This window comes from Suricata suricatta, chromosome 2, assembly GCF_006229205.1.
Source record: "Suricata suricatta isolate VVHF042 chromosome 2, meerkat_22Aug2017_6uvM2_HiC, whole genome shotgun sequence".
NCBI lineage: Eukaryota > Metazoa > Chordata > Mammalia > Carnivora > Herpestidae > Suricata > Suricata suricatta.
Genome location: NC_043701.1, coordinates 106695522 through 106714283, shown reverse-complemented (window position 1 = coordinate 106714283; position 18762 = coordinate 106695522). Strand labels below are relative to the sequence as shown.

At 40.0% G+C, this 18762-nt stretch overlaps 1 protein-coding gene across 1 annotated transcript in view; it reads left to right on the top strand.

The window, feature by feature from the left end:
* PCNX2 (pecanex 2) overlaps nt 1-18762 on the top strand; it is a 292774-nt gene that overhangs the window by 127786 nt on the left and 146226 nt on the right. Inside the window, exons 19-20 of the mRNA XM_029919353.1 lie at nt 9251-9343; nt 10157-10307. Coding sequence (XP_029775213.1) covers nt 9251-9343; nt 10157-10307 — 244 coding nt within the window. The remainder of the gene's footprint in view (nt 1-9250; nt 9344-10156; nt 10308-18762) is intronic.

The following is an 18762-nucleotide window of genomic DNA, read 5'->3' as shown; positions in this document are numbered from 1 at the left end:
TAGTGCCAAACTCTCTGCTGATTAAAACTGAAAATTCTTAATCAAAAAAAAAGAAGTTCTTCTATATGATAAAAAAGTGACCAAAGGGCAAGGAATTACTAAGGCAAAGCCTGAGTGAACAGGGAGACCTGGAGGAAGCAGAGCAGGAAGCTGCTGTTCGAGCCTGGTGTCCAGCCCCCAAACTGTGGGGAAGAGAGATGAAGGCCCAAGACTGCCAAGGAGGGTGTGCCCTGGGGACCCGCACTGAGGCACCCGCGCTCCTCAGAGGATGAAGGGAGGCTGAAGAGGAAGAAATCAGTTCATCCTCCGCGGCACCGGAAGAGTGCAAGGCACTGGCCTTGGTGCTGAACACAGCAGCCGCCGGATCCCTGAGATGCTGTAATCCGCAGTGGGCTGAAAGTCCACATTCTAACGTCCCTAACCCCTAAGTTTATGAAGCGAAGGGAAGCGGTCCCCAGCTGGACACACCTCATGGCAGAGCCAAACACGAATCCTCTCTAGAGGATCCTTTCCTCCTAGCTCTCCAAGCATTCCCCAAACCAGTTTTCTAAGGGAAATGAGCAGTTCTCACACAGAAAAATTGTAAAACTACACGAGGAAGCAAGGAGCCTGCAGACACAGGTCTTCATATCCTTAAGCGTTTGAACTACAAGGCACATATTTTAAAATGACTATACTTACTGTGTTTAAAGGAATAAAAAGTAAAACTTATAGACTATAGAAAATACTGAAATGATCCAGTGTGTTTGAAAGAGAACCAAATAGACTTCCCTAAACAAACAAAAAATGCCAAAAAGTGAAGCAGTGGAAGGGGACAAGCAAACACACACACACACACACACACACACACACACACACGAGATTAGACACCTCTGATGAGACAATTAATGAAGTGGAAGACAGAAGAAAAGATCCAGGATTCAAAACTGGTAGGCAAAAAACTAGAAAATAACAAAAGAAAGGCAAAGATAGGTGACAGAAACTAAGAAGATCTAACATGTATCTACTCAGAATTCCCAAACACTGGGAGACAGAGCCTGGAGCCTAATCAATGTCTGATGAGATGATATCTTGATATCTGAGAATTTACCAGAATTGATGAAAGACATTGATCTAGGGACTCAAGAATCCCAGTGAATCACATGCAGGGTAAAATAAGGAAGAAAGAACCCACTAATGACAAACCACAGTTAAACTGCAGACATCAAAGACACAGGCCATCTTAAAACAGTTAAACAAAATGAAATGGATTACATTCAAATAAATTATGAACGGAAAGCCCCCTTATCAAAAACAATCATAGAAGCCAGAAGTTTGATGTATGTAACGTCTTGGAAAGAAAGTAGCTGCAAGGGTAGAATCTATGCCCAGTGAAAATATCTTTAGGTTTTTTTCATTGTTTATTTATTTATTTTGAGAGAGAGAGTGAGAGAGTATGAGCAGGGGTGGGGCAGAGAGAGAGGGAGAGAGGGAAAGAATCCCAAGCAGGCTCTGTGCTGGTGCCCCCAGTGAAAATGTCATTAAAGAAGGGATGCAAAATTGGGGCACCTGGGTGGCTCAGTCAGTTAAGCATCCGACTTTGGCTCAGGAATGATCTTATGGTTCAAGGGTCAGGCTCTGTGCTGACAATTTGGAGCCTGGAGCCTATCTTCAGATTCTGTGTCTCCCTCTGTCTCTGACCCTCCCCTGCTCACACTGTCTCTCTCTTAAAAATAAACTAAAAAATTAAAAGAAAAAAGAAAGGACGCAAAATATAAGTATTTTACACAAACAGAAGCTGAGAGAATCTTGCTGAGTGTAGTTCTGAGTGACGTTCTTCAGATGGTCTCAGACAGAAAGTGTAATTTGCAAGAAATAACAAGGAGAAAAGAATGTGGCAGATACATTGGTAAATGTTAACAAACATTAACTGTACAAAACCATAGGAGGGTAACATACAACTCTGGATAGAAGGAGAAATGGACTCCGAGACTTAAAAATTCTTCATAATATCCAGGAGATGAATAAAGAATACTGATTAACTTAAGATTGGTGAGCGAAGTATGCATGTTAGAATACTCAGTGTAACTGCTAGAGAAGAAACCCAGAATGTAACTTCCTACTCACTACAGAGGGGAAATAGAATGGTAAAAAATTGTTCTTCGTAAGTAACAAAATAGAATAGGCTTATTCTCTGATGTTCTGCTTAAAAGTGAATTCCAGATGGGTTACAAATCTCTAAATATGAGATTACAAAACCTGACAGTGTTTCGAATCCCAATGAAGGAAATTATCTTTATGATACTTTCAGGGGAAGAAAGAATTTTTAAACAACAATAACAAAAAAGTGAAGTTCACTAAAATTATGAACTTTGATTTATCAAATAATGCCCAAAAAGGAGACTTAAAAAAAATAAGCCACAGAATGGGTAATAATGTTTAAAATATGTGTAGTAGATAAAGCACTAGTGTTGTGATGAAGACACAATTACCATAAATTAACAGGAAAGCCAGATATCTGAAGTAAACATGGCCAAAAGGCTTGCACTTGTACTTCACAAGAGGAAATAAAAATAGCTAAAACCATGAATATGCATGCAAACGAATAATCAGGAAACCCCACACTAAAACCACACTGAGTTACCATTTCACACTTACTAGACTGACAAAAGATTTAAAATTTCCCCCAGTATTAAGTGTAGAGCAAGGGAACTCTAACGAACTGCTGGTAGTAGTGTCTAAATTACTGTATCTATTTTGGAAACAATTTGGGATTATAAAGTTGAAGATACATCCACACTACAGCGAGTAATTCTACTCCTAGATATTTACTCTGGAGTAATCTTGCACATTCGTACCAGGAACATATAGGATTGTTCCTCTTAGCAATCATTCATGAGAGCCCTAAACTGAAGCCATCAGAAATTCCATCAACAGCGCAATGGGGAGTATACAGCAGAGGACCAGACCTCACTGGAGCCATATTCAATGGCACGGGTGAGTCTTGACCATGTAACGCGGAGCAAAGCAAGCGGACACAAGCAGATATGTCCAGTATGGTCCCATCCATTGGGCAAAAGTAGGCAAACAATTGCATATGTAAATAGCAAAATCATTCTTGTTTAAATAGCAAGAGACTTATTTTCACTAGAGTCCAGAGAGTTGATGGGGACCCCCAAGAGGATAGAAGGGTTTGTGATCAGAGAGCCACATAAAGGGATTTTTTGGGTACTAGACATGGTAGATTTCTGGAACCAGCTGGTAGTTACTGAGATGCTCACTTTATAATAATTTTTTATCTATCTATTATGTATCTATCTTTAAAATTTAATTATTTATTTTGAGAGAGAGAGCAATGGAGAGGCAGAGAGAGAGGGAGAGAGAGAATTTCAAGGAGGCCTTGCACTGGTAGCAAGGAGCCTGACACAGGGCTCAATCTCATGAACTGCAAGATCATGACCTGAGCTGAAATCAAGAGTTGGACACTCAACCAACTGAGCCATCCAGGCACCCTTTATAATTATTTTTTAAATTATATTTATGTATTTTATGTGCTTTTTTTGTATTCCTGGCTCACAATTTTAAAAACATGTAAGAAACTTTCCCAAAAAAGGCATGAAATAAAATTAAGCATTCAAATTCTGGAAAGGGGATGATTTTCCAGACCTGGAATCTATAAAATGAAAACAAATAAAATGCACACACACACACACACAGATGTGAGTCCATAAAACTTTATACTTCTATATATTTAAATGCAATAAAATTAAAGAATTTGGTAAAATATTCAATGCAAATTTGACAAAAGTTAAATATCTTCCAACAACAACTCACACTTTAATTGCTAAAGCTCTATAATCAAATGATATCAATATATATATTTTACTTTAGGGACAAGATATTTAGAAGTAATTGTGAGAACCATAATTACCCTTCTTATAAAGAAAGAAATACAAATTGAAATAAGAGGGCATTTTGTTTTTGTCCACTCGATCAGCACAAAATAAATTAATAATATTGCCAATTGGGACAAGATGAGATTTCTTAGACATTGTTTATATTTGTGTAGATTATTACAATCATCTGGAAAAGCACGATTTAGCAAGAATTCTAAAATTCATCACCTAGAATATAGTAAGTTGATTTGTCTAGAGAATGAATTCAAAATATGAAAACAGATTTAGGTACATCAAGATCATGATTGCAGCATTCCTCATAGTGAGAAATGAAAGACACCCCAGTCAGGGAATGCATGCACTACCGTGTTCCCTTTCAGTCATGAAGTTAATGTTTTGAGTTTCCACTATGGTGTTATTTATGTGTGTACATGTACGGGTGTGTATGTTTATGTCATTACAAGATGGAAAATTAGTTCACTATTAAGTAACTATTAGTGAGTCTATACAATAATATACATATATATAGTACTTACAAAAAAAAGCACAGTTGAAAAAGATAAAAAATTGTATGCACACTAAGATTAGACCTTCACAAGCTATGCATAGAAAGTATGTATGATGTATATGTATATGTATGATGTATAATCGTAATATACATCATGATTCCAGCTAGAACTGTGCCTCAGCATTCACAGGCAAAAACACTGGCCCAGGAAGCATAAAAATGCTAATATTGTTAGTGTCAGGATACAGTGGTCATGAATGATCTATCTATTCCCTTTCTTCTCTGTGTCCTAGAGTTATATTATTATCCTATAATAGAAATGTTAATTACTACTAAAATGTGCAGAGACCTTCTGAATTTGCATTTTGCTCAGAGATTTCATACTCTAATTTTTATTTGTTTAAAAAGTTTTTAATGTTTATTTTTGAGAGAGAGAGCAAGAGCGAGGGGTGGGGGAGGGGCAAAGAAAGATGGAGACACAGAATCTGAAGCAGGCTGCAGGCTCCAAGCTGTCAGCACGGAGCCCGATGTGGGGCTCGAACTCACAGAGTGGGAGATCATGACCTGAGCCAAAGTCTGATGCTTAACTGACTGAGCCACCTGGGCACCCTGTGTAATATATATTTAAATGAGCAAAAATTTTTTAGTAAAACAACCAAAATTACAAACATTTTACAGTGTTTTAGGCTACTTTCATAGGCCACAAAAACAATCCCTGATGCCTAGGTGCCCTCACTATTTCTTTTTAAAAATAATATTCTCATGTTTGCTGCACTGTACACACAGTTCAATGCCCATGAAAAGAGATGCTTGTAAGAATTATAGTTGTGTATTAATAAGTAGCATTGTGTCATTGAATGAATATGTTTATAAAAATCTGCTGCATTTCATACTCTTTATAAAAGCACATATATAAAAGTTTCAAAGAAAAATATATTTTCAGGAATAAAATTTGTGTAGCAGAATAGTATCTGGGTTTTGGTAGGGAACGAGGGAACTTTCCCTTTTTATTTCACTAATGTTACTTTCAGCAATTGTAACAGAGTGGTCTGCGGTTTAATGAATTAGCACTAGCTCGAAAAGCTCAATCATTATAATTTTCCATTGGCTTTGGTGAAAAGTCTGTTTAAAACTTTGCCCATTTGCAGCTGGGAATAGGGATGGGAGGAATTGTTTGGCTTCTTGCTATTGATTTGTGAGGTTCTTTATGTATTACAGATGAAAAGTTTGTGTTTTGCAACTATTTTTCTCAGTCCTTGGCTTGCCTTTTCATTTTATAACAATGTATTTTGAAAAGCAAATGTTTTAAATGTTCATGAACTCCAATCATGAGTTCCAATCTTTTTTTCTTTAAAGTTCCACTTTTCAGTGTTTTGTTTAAGAAAGCTTTGCTAAACCCAAGGTCATCAAGATTTCCTCTTATGTTTTCTTTGAGAAATTTAATAGTTACGTTTATAACGCATGTTGACGTAGGTTTTGTATGTGATGTGAAGTAAAATGTCAAGGTATTTTTTTGTTGTTCTGTTTTTTCCATTATGTCATTTGTTGAAGGAATTATTCTTTCCCTCATTTAGAGGTAAGGTGTTTTTTCCCCTTAGCACTTTTGTTTAAAATCCATTGACTGTGTATGTTTTGGTCTATTTCTGGGCTCTTTCTTTTGTTCACTTGATCAAGATGTATACTTTGTGCCAATGCCATCAATACCTGATTCCTGCAGCTTTGTGATAAGTCTTGAGATCAGATATTTTATGTCCTTCAACTTTGTTCTTCCTTTTCAAAGTTGTTTGCTTTTTCTGAATCTGTTGAATTTCCAAGTAAATTCATATCGCATTCTAGGGAGTGAAATAAACTGCCTTGATGATGCAGATTAGTGGTTGTCTGCAGACAGAGGAGAGAAGGGGGTGGAGGTTAGAAAAGGTTGGGAGAGGAAACTGTAGGGCATGACGGCAGTGCTACTTATTCTCATTGTGGTTGTGGATTTCGGCGGATACCCGTATGTCAGAACTCATCTAATGGTACACTTTGTACACGTGCAGGGGCTTTTATGTCAGTCACACCTCAAGAGAGCTGTTTAAAAATAACAATACAGGGGCACCTGGGGGGCTCAGTCGGTTAAGCATCAGACTTTGGATCAGGTCATGACCTCACGGTTCGTGAGTTTAAGCCCCGCGTCGGGCTCTGTGCTGACAGTTCGGAGCCTGGAGCCTGCTTCAGATCTGTGCCTCCCCCTCTCTCTGCCCCTCCCCTGCTCACGCTCTGCCTCCCATCTTTCAAAAAGAAGTAAACATTAAAAATGTTTTTAAAGAAACAAATAAAATAAAAACAACAATACAGGGGCACCTGGTGGCTCAGTCAGTTGAGCATCCAACTGTTGATTTCAGCTCAGGTCATGATTCCAGGGTCGTGAGCTCGAGCCCTGCATCAGCCTCTGTGCTGAGTGTGGAACCTGCTTAACATCCTCCCTCTCTCTCTCTCTCTCTCTCTCTGCCCCTCCCCTGCTCATGTGCACGTGCTTGTCCTCTCTCTCTCTCTCTCTCTCTCTCTGTCTAAATTTAAAAAATAAAAATACACAGAAAATAAATGGGCAGGAGGAACATTTTCGTAAATAAAGACTAAAATCAGTGGAATTCCTGTATATCATCCAACTGTGAAAAAAAAAATAATCAGATCTCATTCTGTTGCTTTAAGAAACCTAGAAATGTAACCCTCCTCCCCTTACCAGTTGCCTGAATGGCCCACCATTTTGCCTTTAGGCAAGGATGGCTGGTGAGTTACAGGTAACACTTACTTTTAAGTTAGAATATTTGGGAAACTGTTTATCTTCCTTTGGATAAGGATTTAGTAATTAGGAAAAAATTTTAATGTTTATTTTTGAGAGAGACAAAGAGGGCACATGCGCAGGGGCGCATGCACACACACACACACACACACACACACACACACACACACGCAAGTGGGGGAAGGGCAGAGAAAGGGAGACAGAAGATCCAAAGTGGGCTCCACACTGACAGCACAGAGCCCGATGTGGGGCTCGAACTCATGGAACTGGGAAAACATGACCTGAGCTGAAGTCAGATGCTTAACCAATTGAACCACTCAAGTGCCCAACCATTCAGTAATTTTTAAATGACATAAAACCATATCAGTGTAAAATAGGAAGGAATAATGAACTTACCTTCATAGCCTAAAGAGTCACAGTGAGTTATGGATCTTTCTTCTGGGAAGGCCTGGCCTTTTGTAAATCTTTGAAATGCAAAGAAATACGTGAATTTTGGCCCTTTATTAATAGTAAATATTTGATGAAAATCCATGATCATAAAAGTTTTATAGATTCCAACAAAAAAATTATTGTGATTTGCCCTATCCCAAAATGAGGGGAATTCTTACCATTTTTTTTACCATATTATTCTTACCATTACTAAGAATCGACCTAGAATTTAATTTATCACTATTTGATTGCTCCCATATTCAGTACCTGTACATGAATTATAAAACGACTTTAGCAGACAATTCTTAAGTTGATGTTGAGACCGTATCCCTTCACTGTATTATTAGTTGCTTTAACCAAGCCGTGTTGGCTTTTTCATCAGATGGTTCAAGGTCGTTACTACTCCATTTAAGCTGCCTTTCTGATTTCTTCCTATCGCTCTGGCTGTTAATTCAGTCAGAAAGCCAGCAGCACGACTTGCAAGAACTCCACATTTTAGTTTTAAAAACCAGAAAAGAAAAAAAGGGGGAGGGGTCGTAGGGAAATAGATATACAGAGATACAGTTTTCTGGCAGATAATATTCAAAACAATTATTTAAGAGGCATAATTCCTATTCAATATGAGATATTGATATATTTATAATGATGGTTTTAGAGTTTTCAGGGAACTCTGTGAGACCTCAAAATGTTCAATAATTGTGTGCCGCGGCGAACTGGCCTCGGTAGACAGAAAAATTTTGATGGCCCTTTATGTCCCTTTGGGTCTGTCGGCCAGCAGTACTGTGCCTGATTTGTGCACCAATAGGCCATTGTCCATAGAGCTGCAGGATTAATGACATTCTTCGGCCTAACTTTGCTTTGTTTCCCGAGCCCCGGCTCACACCACTATTTTATGTGATGGAAAATTATCAGCAACTTACTAACATTTCATTTTCTGCATATGTGTCCATACTATGTGTATATTTAAATTATTTGGAAGTGGCCTTTACCCAATCTGACTGGCTAATTAAAATATGAAATCTGTTCTGGTCCAAAGAAATAAGCAGGGGTGCCTGGGTGGCTCAGTCGGTTAGGTGTCCAACTTCAGCTTGATCTCATGGTCTGTGAGTTCGAGCCCCATGTTGGGCTCTGTGCCGACAGCTAGGAGCCGGGAGTCTGTTTTTGATTCTGTATCTCCCTGTCTCTCTGCCCCTCCCCCACCTTCATTATCTCCCTCTCTCTCAAAAAAATGAATAAACATTTAAAAAGTGTTAAGAAATAAACAAATGTGCTAGAGGCTTCTGTTTGGCCAACAACATGTGTGTAAGCCATACTAAAGCCAGGCAGAGATCATTAGCACTTTACCCTCCTTCATCAGACCATGACATCCTGTCTCCGACCTATATTCGTGGGGAAGAACCTTATTCCTCTTATACACACAGAACACTTTCTGCCTGCCATGGTCAGCAGACATAGGCAAACCTCCCAGTGTGCATTTCCCCCTCCCCAGCCCTTCCCTTGTTGCCCAATGCGCACCACTAGGAACATATCAGGTAAGTGATGCACTTGACAGAGTGGGCTATCCAGAATCAGTATCCTGTCGCCTGACTTACCTGGTGACAGCAGAGTTGCTGAGAGAAACAGGAAGAGCAGACTTCACAGTTGGTTCTCTCTTTGCAGAAGGATGTCTTACAATCGGATCTCATGATCTGCTCGGTGGCCGCCGTTCTGTCATTTGCGATCAGTGCCAGCACTGTCTTCCTGTCCTTGCGGGTATGTGTCCCTTGACTTTACACTCCCCCCGCCTTCTTATTCTCCTTAAGGACAGAGCCCGTTGTGGAGCCCCAGGGCATCGGCAGGATCGTGGGGCCAGGAGAGGAGACCACAACCCCTGCGGCAAGGTTTAAGGAATGTACATATTGTGTTGTGAAGAGTTACGTCCCAGATGAGACTCGGGTTCACACCGCAGATTGGGTTCAAGGGTTTCATCCCGTGTCCTCCCGCATCAGGGAGCTGTATTGTTTGCTAGAGTAACAGCGCAGGCCCTAGAGCGCCGCAGTGGTGAGACAGGCTGACGGCTCACGACTCGGTGCAGGACTGGAGGCACTGCCGGACCAGGGGGGAGACAGAGGTCCCCGAGCCAAAAGGAGTTTGGGAACATGGTTTTTAGGTAGAGAAACAAAAGTGGAGAGTTCTCGATGGGGTTTCTGGCTCGAAGTTCCAACAGTCATTGTCTCCAAATCAAAGTATTACACACTGAGGACTTCTCCTGCCAACAAGGAGAGTCTATTAGCTACATTCGTTACTCTCCACCTCTTCTTTTAAAAACAACCGTAACAAAGTCTAAAGGACAGAGTCCCCTTGGCCTTCGAACTTGAACCTCAAACTTCGTAGACCACCTCTCCACTCCCTACTTAGGGGCCCCCAATATAGGGGGGTTTGTATGGGAGAAATTTTCAGAACCAAGCCCCGGGGTTGCCTCTCTATTCTGTTAGAGGAAAGCGGGGGAGAGTGGTAGTGTTCTTCACGGACATCCCTCCCCTGTCCCGCGAGCTAACCCGTGACACTTGCCCTCTTGTGTCCCAGCCATTTCTCAGCATTGTGCTCTTTGCTCTGGCCGGCTCAGTGGGGTTTGTGACCCATTACATGCTCCCTCAGCTCCGCAAGCACCATCCGTGGATGTGGATTTCACACCCCGTTCTTAAGAACAAAGAGTATCAGCAGCGGGAAGTGAGAGGTCAGTAATCTATCCCTCGTTTAAAAAAAATGATGTCGTGGTAGGTACCCTCTACCACAGAAAGTGTGCACAATTAGTGTGAATGTGCTGCGTGCCACAGGACCGTACACTGAAGGACGGTTACAATGGTAGATGTTACATCATATCTATTTTTCCACAATTAAAAAAAAAGGAGGAGTGTGTACCTTGGAGTATGCAGTGTTGCTCCCAAAACAAGAAAGTTGAAGGGGAGTGAATTACAACTGTGTTTTTTTAAAAATGGTAAGTGGTTATTATACTGAGGAAAATTAATTTCTATAATTCAGACATGAAGATTATGCTGTTTCAGGTTACCTTGTCCGGGCACCAGGAAGGTCACTTTTACTGCCTTCCCATCCTCCACAAAGTGTTTGGGGTAGGGGCAGGGCAGGGATGTAGCCCAAACCACCGAATCTTCAAGATCTCTGAACCCTTGAATTTTGCTTCACTTGATTTGCTCACCTAGACTGGGTGACTAGGTGACAAATCACCTAGATTTGCTGGGTGACTCAGTGGTTCTCGGGATTGTTTTCGGTCATGATCATGTAATAGCCTGATAATCCAGGCAGCATTAGTCTCTTCTAGATAAGAAGTCTCTCAGGAATTTCTCTGGTAGTTCTTCCCTTGTTCGGTGATCCAATAGATGGCGTGAGGATTGGATTTATCCCCATCTTCGGACACATTGAAGTTATGGGTCACAGTTAATAGCTGGAGGTTAGCTGCTGATTCCACACGGAACCTTGTAGCCCATTGTAACGTCTCTGTTGTCGAGGGAGATCTCTCGTTGTCACTCTGTCCGGACACAAGAGTGTGTGAGCGGCACTGATTTGCTGACTGGCAGGGACACATTGGACGCACCAGATTAGGTAGCAGTAACTTGGGTAGACTAGTGTGACAAAGGGAAAGGGGGGCAAAATAATTTCAAAATGAAGAAGCGAAAAGATCCCTTGAAATGCTGTCAAGAGCATTTCTTCAAGGAACACTTCTGGGAGGGTGTGTGGAGCTGCCTTAATCTGGCACAGCTGAGTCAGGAAAATTGTAGATTGTTTGGCGGAGAAATACGGCATCGCGTGTACAGGGTTTAGAAAGTGGAGGAGGGTCATCCAACTGATCTGCCCTTAGAGACTTGCTTTCCTCAGCCTGCAACAGGGGCAGCTAGCTCAGGGGTTAGGCTTAATATATTTGTGCCATGTATACACACACACACGCACACACATATTTTTAAATGTTCTGTTCAATTCTCAGTGCTACTTAAATTCATAGTATTTTAAACCTGCATGACCTTTTTAAAAAAGTTTATTTATTTATTTATTTTTGAGAGAGAGAGAGAGAGGGAGAGTACATGCACAAGCAGGGGAGAGGCAGAGAGAGAGAAGGAGACACAGAATCTGAAGTAGGCTTCAGGCTCTGAGCTGTCAGCACAGAGCCTGACACGGGGCTCGAACCCATGGACCATGAGATCATGACCTGAGCTGAAGTCAGATGCCCAACTGACTGAGCCGCCCAGTGCCCCTTCATGACCTTTTCAGTACATGATTCAAGCCCAAGTAATGCAAATGTGTTTGGATGTTGATGTCTCCTCTGTGAGGGTCGAGTGAGCAGGCGGGCTTGGGCCTCAGTCCTGTACAGGTGGGCTGGGGGCTCACATCTGTTAGCACAGGCTCAGGCAGAGGCTCTGTGGATGTTTCTCTCTGGCCTGCATTAGCTGTTTATAAGTCACCTGAAATCTAGCCAAGAGTAATAGACTTGACAAATAAGGCATATAATGAAGAACAGATTGCATTTGAAAATTATGTGTGTTAGGAGGAAAATCCAAATATTTAAAATATGTTGGTATGAACTTGCTGAAAAGCTATTACTCATTTTGGTATCATCCAGATCCTCGGTTTCCTTGCCTCCTCTTCCTGGCCTTCTGCCTTTTAGTTCTTTTGCTCTTTATTTCTTCTACTAACAAAAAAACATGCACAGGAAATTCAGACAAACCGTATGCCTTTCAATGTGAGAACCGTGCTCAAATCTTCTCATTGGATCACAGAATATTATTTCTGGAAGAGAAGGTAGAGCAGAGCGGAGCGAGCAGGTCAGTGGCATACCAGTGGAGTCCCCTAGTCCTATGGCAGGCGTCATGAGAACGAGCCTAAAACTGGGCCAGCGGAGACATTGAATCGGCATGTGAGATGAGATGTATGTACTGTCCCCACTCAGTTAGTATAATCCTGTCCCACCCTTTGCCTAGGAGGAAACTCAACCCTACAGAAATCAAGGGACATAACTTGGGTCCCGGCAAGTCTGTGACCAGTGAGTGACCAGAAAGAATCAAGGGCATCTTACTCCAGCCGGGTGCTGTCTCTGCTACCCCGTCAGCTCTCAGTCCAGCAGGCTGATCGTGTGCAGTCCATATACGGCCCTTAGATAACATGATGCTTCCATCAGTGTTGCCCAGCATGGCCACGTCACTTTGGCAGGTCCTGCGAAGTCCAACATGCCGTAGTCTAATGCCAGCTCTGTGAAGCTTTAGTCCCTGGATTGAAACAGGCTCACCCCAGTTTATTCTGGGTATTCTCATGGTTTCTCAAATACACTGCTCTCTTTGAGGTTTCCTGTGCCTGTGATGCTTTTTTAAGCATCACTGGACTCATGCCACTGACTCATCTTTCAGGTCTCTGTTTAAAAATCAGTCCCTCCAGGGACACCTTGGTGGCTCAGTTGGTTGAGCATCCGACTCTTGATTTCAGTTCAGGTCATGAGCTCACTGTTCATGGTTCGAGCCCCACATCGGGCTCAGCACTGACAGCGAGGAGCCTGCTTGGGAATCTCTCTTTCCCTCCATCTCTCTCCGCCCATCCTGCTCTCTCTCTCTCTCTCCAAAGAAATACATAAATCAGCTTAAAAACCATTCTCTCCAGAAGTACTCCTCGACCACCTGCAGCAGACTAACTTTCCAGCTGCTCCCGTGAACTGCCTTTCCATAGCATTCTCTGCAGTGACCGTGAGCGACATGTCTGCTTGCTCGTGCTGGCCCTTCACTGCTTCCTGGGGTGCTGGGTCCAGAGGTGTGTTTCCCGAGCCGCACTGTATCTAGATATCATCAGCTCTCGTTTTGCTAGAATAGACTCCAACCTTGCTGTGTGTACCCTCTCTCCATTTACTTGCCTTTCTGCGTACCTCCCATACGTAATTTCACTTGACATATAAAATTACTTGGAGATACAAAATAAACTTTGATATAAAATTCAGACTGCAGCTCAAGTTGAAGACTATAAATGGAAGTGTAGTTTTTAGCCAATTCGGTCCTTTCCTTTGGAAACTAGTTTAAGTAATCTTTATCCCATACTAACCCCAACAAGATGTTACACCAATATTTGAGCTAAAAGAATAAAATTTTATCACTCATAGTACAGTTGAACCGTAGTGGGGATGTGGCTGTAACTGACATATTGATGGGTATGTGAGGTTGGGGTTTTTTTTTCCCTCCTCTATCCCCCACTAATCTAAGTGAATCATGCTGAAAATAAGATAACAGAGCAGACAGTACTACTGACGACATCATATTAGTCAAGTATGGAGCTTCTCAGACCAAATGTTTAAGGAGCATTGTATTTTTAGAAAATAAAACAAATTATCCTGAATTATGATGGGTCATTCCAGACAAGTGACTTCATTGATTGGCCACTGTAATAAAAGAGTCAGAAGTTGGATCTGTTTGAAAATTTGTTTTATCTAATAGCAATAAATACATATCTTTCAGTAACTTATTTGAACATAAATAGACCAAATAGCAATAAGTACATATCTTTCAGTAACTTATTTGAACATAAATAGACCAAATAGCAATAAATACATATCTTTCAGTAACTTATTTGAACATAAATAGACTAAATGCTGCAATCAAAAGATATAGGGTGACAGAATGGATTAAAAAAAAACAAGTCCCATATGTCTGCTGCCTACAGGAGACTCCATTTGGACTGAAAGACACCTGAAGATTGAAAGTGAGGGGTGACGAAACATCTGTCTTGTAAGTGGATGTCAAAAGAAAGCCAGAGTAGCAATACCTGATTGGGCAAAACAGACTTTAAGACTAAGACTGTAACCAGAGACAAAGAAGGGCATTATATTATAATAAAGGGGACAACCCACCAGGAAGGTATAACAATTATAAATATTTACACACCCAACCTCGGAGCACCCAACTACATAAAACAGTTAATAACAAAATAAAGGAACTAATCAGTAATAACAGAATAATAGTAGGGGACTTCAACACCCTATGTACAACAAGGGACAGATCATTTAAATAGGACAATGGTTTTGAATGGCATGCTTGAGCAGATGGATTTAACAGATATGTTCAGAACACCCCATGCTAAAACAGCAGAATACACATTCTTTTCAAGCGCACACAGACCATTCTCCAGAACAGATCATACATTAGCCTACAAAACCAGCCTCAACAAATTCCGGAAGATTGAATTCATACCATGCAACTTTCTTTTCTGATACAGCGCCGTACAACTGGGAGTCAACCACAGGACATAATTTGGATAGACCACAAAGACGTAAGCTTAAATATCATGCTACAAAATAACGAATGGGCCAACCAAATTAAAGAAGAGATTAAAAAGTACCAGGAAACAAATGAAAATGGAAATACAATGGTCCAAAGCCTCTGAATTACAGCAAAAGCGGTTCTAAGAGGGACTTTATAGTAATGCAGACCTACCGCAAGAAGCAAGAAAACCCTCAAATAAACGACATACCCTTATACCTGAAAGGCTAGAAAAAGGACAACAAACAAAACTTAAGCAGAAGGAAGGAAATAATTAAGACTAAAGCAGAAATAAGTGAAATAGAAACTAAACACACACACACACACACACACACACACACACACACACACAATAGAGCAGGTCAGTGAAACTAGAAGCTGGTTCTCTGAAAACAAAAATCAATAAAATTTATAATCCTCTATCCACACTTATCATGAAAAAAAGAGAAAGGACTCAAAGTCACAAATGAGAGACGGAAAAGGACAACCTATACCACAGAAATACAAATAATAATAATAAGAGAATTTTATGAAAAACTACATACCAACAAATTGGATATTCTAGAAACACAAAACTACCAAAATTGAAACAGGAAGCTAGAAAATGTGAACAGAAGAGTAACCAGCAAATAAATGGAATCAGTAATCAAAAAATTCCCAACGAACAGAAGTCTAGGACCAGATGGCTTCATAGGTGAGTTCTACCAAACAATTAAAGAAGAGTTAATAACAATTCTTCTCAAACTATTCCAAAAAATAGTAAAAGAAGAAAAACTTCCAAATTCATTTTATGGGGCCAGCATTATCCTTATACCAAAACTAGATAAAAAAGAGAACTATAAGCCAATATCCCTGATGAACATACAAGCAAAAATTCTCAACAAAATACTAGCAAACCAAATTCAACAATACATTAAAAAAATCATTCACCAGGGTTAAGTGGGATTTACTCCATTGTGGTTCAGTATTCACAAATGATCAATGTGCTACATCACATCAGTAAGAGAAAAGATAAGAACCATGTGATCATTTCAAAAGACACAGAAAAAGCATTTTACAAAGTACAACATCCATTCATGATAAAACTCTCAACAAAATAGGATTAGAGGGAACATATCTCGCTATAATAAAGGCCATTTATTTAAGAAAAAAATAGCTAATATCATCCTTAATGGATAGAACTGAAAAATTTCCCCCTAAGGTCAGGAACAAGACCAGGATATTCACTCTCAACATGTTTATTCAACATAGTAGTGGAAGTCCTAGGCACAGCAATCTGATAACACAAAGAAATAAACGGCATCCACAATGACAAGGAAGAAGTAAACTTTCAATATTTGAAGATAACATGATACGATGTACAGAAAACCAGAAAGACCCCCCAAAAATGGCTAGAATTGATCAACTAATTGAGTAAAGTTGCAAGTATACAAAATTGGTGTACAGAAATCTGTCACATTTGTATACACTAATAATGAAGCTTCAGAAAGAGAAATTAAGAAAAACAATCCCATTTACAATGGCACCAAAAATGATAGATATCTAGTATTAAACCTAACAAAAGAGGTGAAAGACCTGTACTATGAAACTATAAAACACTGATGAAAGAAATTCAAGAGGACACAAAGAAAAGGGAAGACATCCCATGTTCATGGATTGGAAGAACAAATATTTTTTGAACTGTCTATATTCCCCAAAGCAATCTATACATTTAATGCAATCTCTATCAAAATACCACCAGCATTTTTCACAGAACTTAAAACCAATAAGTCTGAAATTTGTATGGAACCACAAAAAAACTTGAATAGCCAAAGCAGTCTTGAAAAGGAAAAGCAAAGCTGGAGGCATCACAATTCTGGACTTCAAGTTATGTGACAAAGCTATCATCATTGAAGTATGGTACTGGCACAAAAATAGATACATAGATCACTAGACCAGAATAGAAAACCCAGAAATAGACCCATAATTATATGGTCAATTAATCTTTGACAAAGCAGGAAAGAATATCAAGTGGGGAAAAAAGAGAGCCTCTTTAACAAATGGTGTTGGAAAAACTGGACAGCTACATGGAAAAGGAAGAAATGGGGACAGTTTTTTATACTATACACAAAAATAAATTCAAACTGGATTAAAGACCTACCTACATGTGGGACCTGAAATTATTAAAATCCTGGAAGAGAACACGGGCAGTAACCTCTTTGACATATGTCATAGGAACTTTGTTTACATAGGTTCCCTCAGGCAAGAGAAACAAAAGCAAAACTAAACTATTGGGACCACATCAAAATAAAAAGCACAGTGAAAGAACCAACAAAACGGAAAGGCAACCTATGGAATGGGAGAAGATATTTATAAATAATGTATCTGATAAAGGCTTAGTATGCAAAATATATAGAGAACTTCTAAAGCTCAACACCCAAAAACAGAGTAATATAATTAAAAAATAGGCAAAAAACATGAACAGATATTTTTCCAAAGAAGACATCCGGATGGCCAACAGACACATGTAAAGGGGCTCAACATCACTCATCATCAAGGACATGCAAATCAAAACCACAATCACTTCACACCTGTCAGAATGGCTAAAATCAACAACAGAAGAAACAATTGGTGTTGGCAAGGATATAGAGGAAAACAAACACTTGTGCACTGTTGGTGGGAGTGCAAACTGGTGCAGCCAATGTGGAAAACCGTATGGAGGTTCCTCAGAAAAGTTAAAAATAGAACTATCCTAGATCCAGCAGGCACACTACAGGGTACGTATCCAAAGAATACAAAAACTAATTCAAAAGGATACATGCACCCCTATGTTTATATCAGCATTATTTACAATAACCAAATTATGGAATCAGCCCACATATCTATCAATAGATGATGGAGATTTGTATATATAATGGCATACCATTCAGCCATGAAAAGGAATGAAATCTTTCCATTTGCCATGAAATGAAGGATCTAGAGAGTATTATGCTAAGTGAAATAAGTCTGTCAGTGGAAGACAAATGCCATGATTTCATTCATATGTGGAATTTAGGAAGCAAAACAAATGAGAAAAAAGAGAGAGACAAATAAAGAAACAGACTTAATGATGGGGAACAGACTGATGGCTACCAGAAGGGAGGTGGGTGGGGAATGAGTGAAATAAATGATGGGGATTAAGGAGGGTACGTTATGATGAGCACAGGGTGATGTGCTAAAGTGTTGCATCACTATATTGTACATCTGAAACTAAGATAACACTGTATGTTAACCAATCGGAAAAAATAAAAATTTAAAAAGCCAAAAAAAATTTGTTTTATCTCAGAACTTTCAAAAGGAATCATGTCATTTAGAAAAGGAATAATGGAGCTGGGTCATAATTTTATATGGCCCTCCAAGAAGAAATTTCCCTAATTTTATCATTCTTGGCTCTCAAGAGTTTAAGAAAAATAGAAGTACTCTGATTTGATGGCCATACTCTTATTGTAAAAGTGGGTGTTAATGGGGTTAAAAAGGATTGGGATAAAGAATAATTCCATTATTTTTTTTATAATAGTTTATTGTCAAATTGGTTTCCATATAACACCCAGTGCTTCTCCCCACACGTGCCCCCCACCATGACCATCACCCCTCCCTCCCCCTCCCCTTTCAGTCCATGGTTCGTCTTCAGTATTCAGTAGTCTCCCTTGATCTGTGTCCCTCATTCTTCCCCGCTCTCTTTCCCCCTTCCTCTCCTCATAGTCCCCTGCTAGGTCTCTCCTGTTAGACCTATGAAGGCAAACATATGGTATCTGTCCTTCTCTGCCTGACTCATTTCACTTAGCATGACACCCTCATGGTCCATCCACTTTCCTACAAATGGCCATATGTCATTCCTTCTCACTGCCATATAGTACTCCATTGTATGTA